The 11,789-nt window shown below is 39.0% G+C and overlaps 1 protein-coding gene across 5 annotated transcripts in view; it reads left to right on the plus strand.

Moving 5' to 3' along the window:
- The window catches only part of CDC27 (cell division cycle 27), an 81,865-nt gene that overhangs the window by 42,784 nt on the left and 27,292 nt on the right, over positions 1-11,789 (plus strand). For 2 of the 5 annotated variants that reach the window (XM_006017840.3, XM_025196880.1), the window contains exons 8-12: positions 834-948; positions 4,238-4,371; positions 5,343-5,442; positions 7,135-7,342; positions 9,635-9,807. In XM_006017840.3, coding sequence (XP_006017902.1) covers positions 834-948; positions 4,238-4,371; positions 5,343-5,442; positions 7,135-7,342; positions 9,635-9,807 — 730 coding nt within the window. The remainder of the gene's footprint in view (positions 1-833; positions 949-4,237; positions 4,372-5,342; positions 5,443-7,134; positions 7,343-9,634; positions 9,808-11,789) is intronic. The other 3 variants (XM_006017841.3, XM_006017842.3, XM_006017843.3) reach the window with 3 other exon arrangements.

The following is an 11,789-nucleotide window of genomic DNA, read 5'->3' on the forward strand; positions in this document are numbered from 1 at the left end:
GCGCCGCGAGCCCCAAGTGGCCCCCCTGCCGCTAGGCAGGCAGCACATCCCGTGTCCCCTGCCCACCCTGCAGGCGGCAATGGCATCCCGTGGCTGAGCTCCTGGGGCAAGGCAGCAGGGTGCAGAGCCCCAGCCCACAGCAGGCAAGCTGCCTTTGTCCTGTGGGGGACACATGCCCCTGAGGGTTCTCACTGCTGCAGGAAGCCACACCCTCTGCACCTTCTGGATGACCCACCCCACTCACTCCCTCCCTCACCCTGGGGGCCTTGATTTTTTTTTTTTTTTTTTTTTTTTTTTCCCGCCCCTTTCCCTCCACTTACCAGCTGGGAAATTCTGGAGATCTGAGTGTTGGATCGGAAAATAACGAGTTGGAGCTCTTTTGACTTTGAAATCCCGAGTCTCACAATGGTTTTACGACAGTTGGCATTACTATATTTCTTATGCTTTGGATTTTTTGAGGGGAGATGGGGAGGGGAGTTATGAGCTTCAACAGACTATATCCTGTCATTTTTTTTTTCCCCCCTGTTAGAAACATGAATTCACTAGTACTTATACACCACAACAGAGATAAAGGTACCGTTGTGTTTAGCTACTATATGTAGAAGAGATTTCCTGTCACAAAGAGTTTTAAGAATATGAATATGTTCATTTAGCTTACAAATGATGGCAGGGGTGAAGTAAGACTAACTTGCCTAGGGTTTTGGATGAGATTGACAGAGCAGATATGGAAACAAGATACACACGTGCACACAGCTTCTGAGTCTTGTGTCTCTAGTTATTCTGTCTTTCAAATGTGCTGGGATTCTGACACCTCCATTGCATTCTCTTCTCAGTTTTGGAATTTTGCCGTTAGAAACTCCAAGTCCCGGAGATGGATCATATTTACAAAACTACACTAATTCATCTTCTGTAATTGATGTGCCATCTACAGGAGCACCTTCGAAAAAGGTATCTTGCATTCAAGAAAGTTTGTTACTCTGTCTTTTTAAATGCAACAAAATGCAAGGTTTTGAAGTGTAAATATGTAAAACTTACGCTAGCTGATCTGTGCTAATAAATTGGATTTTCTTTTTTCATTGAAATCACATTTGCTCATTCAGGCAAATAACTAATAACATTTTTTAACTCATACAAGTGCTCTTAGAGCCTAATGAGAACTAAAATTGTCTCTAAAATGTCTGTAAACAAAAACTTGCTTTTATTAAAATCTCTAATGCTGACACTAACTTGTTTTGCTGTCTTACCCTTGTCAACTTCTAAACTTTTTCTTCTTCTGCTAATTTTCATTTTTATTTTTGGTTGGAAACTTTTTGACTAAATGTTTTGTGTGTGTACATGCATTAGAAAATGCCAATTGAAATTTAAAATATTCTCAAGTCAAAGCCTATTTTGACTTGGAAAAAAAATACCCCTAAGCTGGAAACCTGGAAACCATTTTTGTTTTGAAAAACCACTTCACAATTTTTAAACTTAAGGTAATTTAGCCAAAAAAAAGAGAACAACCGCAGAAAAAATAATCATACTACAGTATTTTGCTCAAAACCATATTTTTCTCTGACTTGGTTCCAGAATTTTCTCTTTTTGCATCTCTCTTATGAAACTTCCATGGAGTAGGAGGACAGATTCCTGCTTTGGCCTGATTTTAACCCTTTTGTTAAAGTATGGAGATATATGCTGAACCTATACTGGAAAAATATAATCGGCTAGTAGTGCTTTCTGAAGACTTAAATGTTCAAGCACATTAATTTCAGTCTAACTTGACATTTTTGTAATGTATATGTTTATAAAATATACTGCATAACAGTATTGTTAAAAGCATTAGACCTGAAATTACTGCATTTAAGAAAGCATAAGAGTGGTGTTTCTTTAAACAGTAGCTCATACAGTCCTAGATACTTTCGGATGGTCCACAAAGTTGGCTGGCAGTATGATGTTACCTTACCTGTTTATAGCCTTATTTTCTCTTGAATAAGTTTTTAGCGAATATAGTATCTCCACTGTGGACAATTTATTTTAGTTGTGACAGAGATGATATAGGAATAATTTAATGAGAGGTGTAGTGTCAGATGATATTTGAAGAACCCTTGTACCTCTCCTTCTTTCCTCCCATGCCTTCTCTCCCCCTCCTCCCCAAGCCCTTGAGGATCCTTCCATATATCTTTTTTAGTAAACTGTCTTCTAGCATTCCCAATGCAATTTTATATGAAGTTTGGAGGATTGCAGCTATTCAGAATATGGGTGTTTGTTTTTCAATGGTGCTGAAAAAAGATTTTATCTTATTAGTCAAATTCCTCAAAGTAGGATTGCAGGGGTGTAGGATTCACCTTTCCACTTAGTAGTATGGGCTAATTCAGTGTTGGTACTTAGCTTGCAATGTCCTTGTTTTTATCATTAAAATGTGGGAGTCTTTAAGCCAGGGACCTCCTCTGCCACTAATTTTGCTTCATGGCTTATTCATACTTTGTCACAGTTCAAATGATATAACAACCGAGGCTGCTTCTGTTGTCTTCTGAAGTGTTTGTTTTCTGTCCAGAATTCTCTGAAAGCCTGCTTGCCTTGCCAACTCTGTACTAAGTTGCTCCAAACCAACTTCTGTGCCACTGATCAATTTTCCCATTTCTGTACAGTTAAAAAACAATCATCCTGGATCTGGGGGAAGGACATAGTCCAGGGATATGCCCACAGAACTGTTGCATTTAGCCCACTGGTTGTCATTTGGGCTACCAGAAGTGCATGCACTGTAATCCTTAGTGTTTGTTGCCTTTAGCTTGAGGCTTTACTTGTATGTGGGGGAGGAATTACTGCTGTATTATAGTAAAATTTTAATTTCTTTATCTGCTTTCAGCCACATTGTAGGTCAAACTCTGAGAAAAATAAAACCCTATCACACTTTCTCATTATTTTTACTAGGCAATATTAGTGAAATTTACATCTGTATATTGATGTAATCTGGGTGAGAACACTGTTTTGTTGCATTTAATGTTGCTGTCTAAACACAAACATTGATAAAGCACAGTTCTAATCGATGATTTAGAATTCGGCTGCATGTCTTATAAAATACAAGAATTACTTAATCAGTTTCATTTCTGCTCTTCAATTTACCATTAACTATTTGCAAACTTAGTAGATATGGCTAAAATGTGCATGACTTATACTAACCGCTTCCTAGGGAATATTTACATAAATTAATGAAACATTAGGATGGATCCATGTACATCTTGTCTGTGAGGGCAAGTACACTTGCGGGCACATACAGTGTCATCTGATATTGAGCCAGTTAAAGGAAGGACAGGACAGTAGCTAAATAATTAACTGATTGTAAGTTGATTTAGTCCATGCTGTACCTCGTCCCACTTTAAGACATTAAGGAACTTAGAGGTATGTAGTGTTAATTTGAGATTTCCTCTGAGGGGTTCTAAAGGAAAATGAACGGGTTTTTTTTGTCTACAGTGTTAGTAATGCATATCTTAAATATACTTCTTGTTTTGCTCTTTTCTCGTTATAAAAAGAGAACTGAAATGCCCTGTTACTTTGGTTTGACAGACAGCCTGAAGAAAACCTGCTTGGAGTCCTGCTTTAAATTTGTCTGATTGCCTTAGTGCGTCATATTGGAGCTTCTGATAAAGGAGGTTAACTAAGTAGCTGCTCCAAATGCATATGCAATATTCTACACCATTTTATTGGCAAGCCATGTAGGTTACAACATTTGTTCTCTACTAAACATGATGGTGCCAAATGGTTTGCTTACTGTTGGGTTAAGTTTGTACGGTCTGTTTCTGCCTTCCATATTGTACAGTGCAGAGAGGCTCTAGAGATTAGAGCTTTTGGATACCATTATAAAGTAATAACAGAAAGAGATAAGAAACGGGTTTCTTCTGTAGTTTGTGTTACTTTTGAGTATTCGATGGTCTATTTTTACCATAAGGGCAACTTTTAAAAATCCCTCTATCCTGGCCAAACACATGGTTTGTGGAAACACATATAGTTTCTCTTTGCTACCAGATGTAGACACGTAATGTTTATGAATTTACAGCCTGGGTAAGTTCAGTTCTTGCTCTCTGTCCAGCAGGTGGAGAGAACAGTATTTTTGCCTTATTTTGTATTAGAGAATCAGCCAGTATTTTGCATTTTAAAAATTCTCTCCCTTCTCCCCACTATTTTATTCTGTAGGTATAAATGACTTATTATCTGACAAAAAGTAGTTGGTGCAATTAGTGACATAATAACAAACCTATAGAAATTCTGTATTATGCAGTCTGTCACCAGGATAAGCCAAAGTGGGACAAAGTCTGTGTTCTCACAGAGTGGAAATAGCCGAGAAGTCACTCCAATCCTTGTTGCACAAACGCAAAGTTCTGGCCCACAGACAAGGTATGAAATAAATTATCTCCATGTAGCATCTGTTGCAGATATTATTTAAGGATTGTACTTCTCACATCCTTCTTATGTGATAATTACAAAATTAATCCGAGTAATTTTATTTGATTGACTAGCATTTCTGATCATATAAGGAATGAGAGAAAGTGAGGTTATAACTAACAAAAATACTTACGACACTGGTGTTTAAACTAGTAATTTCTATAGTCCATTTAAGACATTCAAGATAATTTTTGCTAACAGGGCGTAGTGAAAATTGGCATAACTTGTAACATTTCATTCAGGGGAGTGTATTGGAACCAGAGTGCTTAAGGCAAGAGAGCCTCACTTATACTGGGGCCAGGTTATGGTTTAACTGTTTCTGACCTACCAGTAGATTTCACAAAATTTTGTTTTTGTAATAAATGGTATTTTGAAAAACTTGTTTGAAAAGCCTCATTTTTTTTTTCCATGTTGAACTGCCAAATGGAGGGTTTTTATTATCTTACTTGTGCACATATTTTTGCTTACACAAGCAGAATGTGCCCCAAATGGCTATTCAGTCTCAGGTTTCATGAACATCAGGCCTAATTTGGATGTGAGGGTTTTTTCTTTTTTTTTTTTTATGTTACAGAGAGGACTTTCAACTTGATTATTGTAAAAGTCAGCTAGCTAAAATACTGGCAAGAGTTTAAATAGGCTGCCAGCTGTAGCTTTAGCTACTCTTTCACATCTCTTTTATACTGCAGTCTAACTTTACTATAGAAACTTGCCATGGAACAAAATGCCCACACAGTTTGCTACACAGAGTATTTTGGAAAATTTAAAATTATGGTTAATTTATTACACTCTACTATATAACTCTTCCAAGGAGATGGAGTCACCTCCAGTACAGTGAACGAGGAATCTATTTCATTACAAACTTAGTGGATTTAAAAAAAAAAAACCTTAAAAAATGTTATTTCTAATAAACTGTTTGTTTCCAGTACAACACCTCAGGTATTGAGCCCAACTATTGCTGCTCCACCTAATGCACTGCCTAGAAGAAGTTCTCGCCTATTTACTAGTGATAGTTCTACAACAAAGGTAATACAAGCTGAATACATTGCATGCTTTATCCATTTCCTGTGCTTGCCATTTGTGATAACTGATAAGTTAATTATTCAGCCACTCTGTTTAGAAGAAGAAACTGAAGAAATGACCCAGAACGTGTGTATTTTGTGAAATGCATCTTGCTGTTCAGCATAAACTAGATCAGTGGTTCTCAAACCATTTTTTTTCATGGACCACTTGAAAATTGCTGAGGGTCTTTGGCGGACCACTTAAACTTTTTTATGTTCTACAAGTCAAAGCACACAACTCATATTTTAATATCAGTAGTTTTACGTTACACGTACAGATAGTCTTGATTGTTCCGCAACCTTTCAGCGGACCACCTGAATGGAACTCGCAGACCACAGTTTGAGAACCTCTGAACTATATGTGATGATTTTGAATGTTTTAGTTAACATGAATACTTCAAGTTGCTGCTTCACAGGTTAACATCCAAGTGTTTGTATTAACTAAACTGTTATCGTAGAACATTTCTGGGCTTAGAACTTAGTTTGGACAACCTGTATAAGTCACCTGGAGACAAGTTTTAGAGAGTTAAACTGAACTCTGGGATAACTGAAATTAAATTCTGGTGCATTTTCCTTGTCAGTGTGAAAGTATCCAGCAAGTGATGGCTCAGCTTGGCAATTACTTTGATGTGTAGTAGTGCCTCCCAGTAGCAGCAAGAAACTGCCCAGAAATGAATTTTCTGCATGGTTTCATATTGCTGCCAGAACCTCAGGGAAAAGGGCTGTTGTGTGCGAATGGACATCCTTTGGAAGGAGGGGGGGGACAAGAGGTCATACTCTGAGCTGATATTGCTTACAGAATCATCCTAATAATTAGTGATGCTGAAAACTCTATTCCAGTTAGGAACTGAAATACATGGGGAAGGTAGAATACCAAATTATAAGAGGAAACAAACAAACAAAAAAAAGTACTTTTTTGCCATTTTTCTTGTTTTCCCTTTACAAAGAATAACTACCAGAGCCTGCTCTACTTCCTTCAAAAATTGGATGGAGAGGGGAATTTATGCTAAAACAGAGAACATTTTAGTATCAGTTAATAATCTTTGTTTCTTGCATTCTTATTTTTTGCTCAGATTTGTGTGTTGTGTTTTATTTTTTTTGGTAGCCAGTCTGGAGACCAGGGGTCGAGGGAGGTGGTTTCCTTCCCAAACCTCTAAAACAGCATGGAGCAGATTATCCAGATTTAAAAAAAAAAAAAGAAATTAGAATTCAGAAAAATGGGTGCGGTATCATTGCACAGTGGTATACTCGGTAAAGAAGCTCCTGTGTGTATGTAATCTGAGTACATGTATCGGAAACATGAGATGAACATGAATGAAATCCTCCTTTAGTCAAAATCAGTTTGATTTGATTAAAATGACTTTTATAAAAAATAGTATAAAATCAAATAAACATTTAATGTAATATTTTAATTTAAGCACTGGGGATTTCAAATGATAACTATAAACTTGAAAATTCTTATAGAAAAGTTACACATATACAGATCAACGAGATTAATGTGGTAAAAGACTGTCTGTGCTCTAAAACCAGATTGAAAAAACATGGTTTGCTTGTTAAAATTAGAAAGCACACCTCTGTATTCCTTTTCTAGTGACTGTGCTGTTATGGTAACAAAGGTTTAAGAAAATCTTTTTTCTTTTTCTTTTCTCTCTTACAGGAAAACAGTAAAAAATTAAAAATGAAGTTCCCACCTAAAATTCCAAACAGAAAGACAAAAAGTAAAACAAATAAGGGAGGAATAACTCAGCCAAACATAAATGACAGTCTAGAAATTACCAAGCTAGACTCTTCTATCATTTCGGAAGGGAAAATTTCCACCGTCACACCACAGATCCAGGCTTTCACGCTACAGAAAGCAGCGGCAGGTCTGTCTGAATGCTCTCGGAATGTAATATATGTACATGTTTTTCGGTTGTAGTGTAAGATTTGGTGGAAAGTATTGTTCACTCTAAAGTGCATGTTCTCAGAGTTTAATAGGAATGAAGACTGGCTAAAGCTTCTATTTCATAAATATGGAACACTCAATTTCACTTAAACCTATGCTATAGGTAACAGGTAGATAAGTGTTTTACGCAGGTAATGGTCCAGAATAAAATAAAAGTGACTGTCTTATTTTTAGGTGCACATAATTATGCACAAAATGTGAGGCTGTATGTTCATGCTTTTAAATGACCAAATTTAAAATATTGCCCAAAAAGATGCTTGGAAATAGAGCAGAGACACTAAAGAAAATCCTTGTTTCTCCCCTCTGTTAAGGCAGATATGTCATTACAAAATATCTATAAGGACTCCTTCTTTGTACTCCCACCCCAACCTTGGGACTGAGGTGTATAGGCCTGGATAAACCTGCTTTCAATTTGAATTAATATTGATCAGTATCATGTAGCGGTGCACTGATACATTGGTCCAATATTAGATCAGCACCAATATAAAGAAAATTGACTGTATCAAAAATTGGCCTGATGTGGCTAATAATTTGGGCAACAAATGCCGTGCAGGCATGTAGCCACAGCACAGCACGGAGGCAGCAAGGAGCATGGCCTGACAGCTTAGAGAGCTGTGTGTAGCTGGTATGTCTGTATGTCTGTTTGGGGGAGTGTGCAAATTGAAGCCCCCACAGTGAGGGAGGGAATGGGACAGCCCCCCCCCCCCACCACCACCACAACAGACTTACTAGCTGGACAGTGCTCTTCAAGCTTCAGGGCTGCATATCGGCAGTTGGATTGGTATTGGCCGATTATGCCTTCATAAAAATCAGCTACCTGTATCAGCCCCCAAAATCTCTATCCGTGTGCCCCTAGTATCATGTAAGATTGAAAATATAATAAGAAGAGGGGTGGGGAAGGTCTGTAATTTATTCCTAAAACAAGCTGCAGGCATCCAGTTTTGAGGTTAAATAAGCAATGTATGATACGATATACAAATACACAATTAAGACAAACAAGCTACCCCACTTCTACCCTATAGTGACACCAGTGCAATTATTGTGTGTTTTATAGATTCAGATTGTTTTTTATGGATTTAAGTTCTTTTTTTCCCCCTGAATTTCTCCCATCAAGGTATAACTTGAGAGAGTTAAGATGTTTGGGTCCCTACACATGGATTTGTGGGGTGTTCTTTAAAAAACTCCACTCCCTGTGTTTTGTAATTACTGGAAGCTTCCTTGTGAAGAAATGCATGTGGATTTTTGGTTAAAGTTCATACATGAATACTTAAGAAAATACAAAGGATGTTACCGTAGGATGTTTCTAATTATTTTAAAGTAAATTTCATCCACCTTCTTTGCCTTGTAATATTTTAGGGGCAGATTTACTATTACATTCTGTGTGTTTCTATTTTGTGCTGTTCCTGCAAGAAGTAGCTAGGGTATATTAACCAGTTTCCCCTAGCTTCTGTCATCTACAGTCCCCTGAATAGATCTGGTGGAGTAGGATTGCTGCTATAGCCTCGGGGAAGAGTCAGACTCCTGGCAATTTGGCTTCACAGATGTTGCTGGCTTTCCTGTGGCTACTTCTGCTTCAGTCCATTTGAGAACAGGAGATGTAAATTTAGTTTAAAAAAAAAAAAAAGACCATTAATTCTCTCTCTTCTTAAATGTCAGTACGTGGCATTCCGCAAGTTTGTGTTCCATATACTTAAACTCCTCCTAAACTGTTAAGACTGTTAAGGACAAAAAACATTATCTGGGAGTTTGTCAGATTTCTTAAAGGACTTATTTTAATATATGATTCATGCTCTTTTAAGTGACATACTCTGAATAACTGCCCACCCCCTCCGCGCTAAATTTGAGTAAGTGAAGTAATTTTGGGCAACGCTGTAGTATACATAATAATGTTTTAACACTTTCTGTAATTGTAAAGCTCAACTTGTCATTAACGATGAAGCTGTCTTTGCATGCAAGTATGTTCTGTATTTGGCTTTTAAAGAAGGCCGCAGATGGTGGAACTTAAGTCCCACATAGAAGGACTGCTATGCAAAATCTCATGGCTGAAGTAGTAGTTCATAATCTTGTAGCTTCGTGAGTTCCTGAATTGGTCTTTGTTCTTGCGAGACCTACAGTGGTGACTGCCGTAATGTATAGCTTCAGGGAACAGCAGTTCCAGGCAAGTAATTCTCTAGCTTTCTTGTCCCTTTTATTTATTGTATTTTTCTCCTAGAAGGTTTGATGAGCCTTCTTCGTGATATGGGGAAAGGTTATTTAGCCTTGTGTTCATACAACTGTAAAGAAGCGATAAATATATTAAGCCATTTACCTTCTCACCACTACAACACTGGCTGGGTGCTGTGCCAAATTGGGAGAGCTTACTTTGAGCTTGCGGAGTATATGCAGGTAGGCACAGAGCAGAGATTGCTCCTGCTATTTTATTTTCAATTTTATTTTGCACAGCTTTCCATGGAAGTTGCAGACTTCTTGTGTGAAACCAGAGGTAGCTTAGCTGTGTAGGCATCTAGGTTAAAATGTCTGCTACAGCTGGAGTGATATGTAACTTAATCTGCATTGATGAAGATGCCTTACTCGTTTTATATTAGAACAAATAAACAATTCTGTCTACTTTTAAACTCTTAAAGATATTATGAAACCTTTGGTAAGAGGAAATATACTTGCCCAAAATTTTTCCCTACTTGCTACTCCTGCATCTATGCCACCAGTTGGCTGTTGTCCTCAATTCTGGAGAGAGCCACATTTCAGTTGTGCTAAATCCTATAGTTTGAAGAGCTAAGGCTCCTTCAGAATGAAACATGCATGTGCATGTAATAGAGAACAAAATGTTTTGACTCATAAGGTTTTATGAAGGCAATTGACCTCTTGAAAATTTGCCTCTCTATAATAATGAGCATTATGAGAATTACATTGCAGATGATCTTGGATCATTGAAACTGCAGCTGTAATTTTTCAAATTAAGCTATTAAAGTCCTTGTGATAGATTCTAGTTGCATCAGTATATACCAGGGGTGCTCAACCTCCAGCCCACAGGCCAAATGTGGCCCACAGAGCCTTGGAATCCAACCTGCAGGGCTCCCCATGGGTCAGGAAATTTGACAGGGGAGCTGTGACAGTTAATGCTGCCCCCCTCCCTGCTGCCAGGATTCCAAGCCCTGCATGATGGGTCAAAGGTGGGCCTAGGACCTTACAGCCAGATGGGGGCCAGGACCCACCCCTTCTTTCTGTGTGGTGGGGTTGGGACAGGGCCATGCCCCTTGCCCCCTATACATCTGGTTCAGGGCTGGGCCATGCCCCCTCTTCCCCATCCCCTGTGGGTCTGGGTCATGGCCCCTTCCCCCTCGTAGCTGACTGGGGGCTGGTCCATACCTCCCACACAGGTCTAGGCCCTGCCCCTTGCCCCCTGTAGGGCCAGGCCCTGCCCCCTCCCCCTGCACAGCTGGTGGGGCTATGCCCCCTTCCCCCCACCTCGCATGGGGTTGGGCCATGCCCTTTCCCACACAGGGCTGGATGGTGGCTGGGCCATGCCATGCCATGCCCTCTTGGGCCAAGCTTCTCTTCCCTGGTACAGCTGGATTGGGCTGGGCTGCCCCCTTCTGCACAGCCAGATGGGATCCCACCACCAGAATCCCAATGGATAGGGCAGGTCCTGGGTGCCAGATTAGGTCCACAGGTCAGATCCAGCCTGGAGAGGGACTGGGCACTGCCCATCTGGCCTGCTGGACAAAAGGTTGAACACCACTGGTATATACTGTTTACTGACAGCAATTTCTCCTAGCCTCTGTTTGTACAAACATGATTTAAAAAATATTCTCAAAGTATGGCCACTGATATTTCATAAAAGACCATGCAATAGACCTTAGCAGTTTCTCAGAGCCTTTCTTACCAATTCTCTACCCTTATTCATCTGAGGACTGTGATCTGGAATCTGTAAAAGAAACTCCAAGTTGCAGTTTATATAATGCAGAGTGAAGTAATTTTTCTCCTGCCCACCCCCTGCAATGAACCAAAGTCTGCAGTTTTTTGCCATTTAAAGCAATCCCATAACTACCTATCTTTATTTGACCAAACTTACTATTTCTAGCACTGGCATACCCCTATTTTAATATATGGAGTAGTTGTTGAGTTAGGGGTTGGGTTTTTTTTTGGTTTATTTGTTTTTCTTTCCTTAAACACCTATAAGAGCCAAGTGGGTTGAAAATAAAAGCTCAGGGCCTTCTGCCAGCAAGGTATTTGATAATACAGAAATACAATCCTTGAGGTATACTATATGTGGAATGGCTAGCTGATGTGGTTAGACCATATAAATATCTACTAGATTCATATAGACTTCAATCTCAATTTTTATGAACAGTGTTACTTTCTCATAC

The sequence above is a fragment of the Alligator sinensis genome, unplaced genomic scaffold, assembly GCF_000455745.1.
Source record: "Alligator sinensis unplaced genomic scaffold, ASM45574v1 scaffold444_1, whole genome shotgun sequence".
Taxonomy (NCBI): domain Eukaryota; kingdom Metazoa; phylum Chordata; order Crocodylia; family Alligatoridae; genus Alligator; species Alligator sinensis.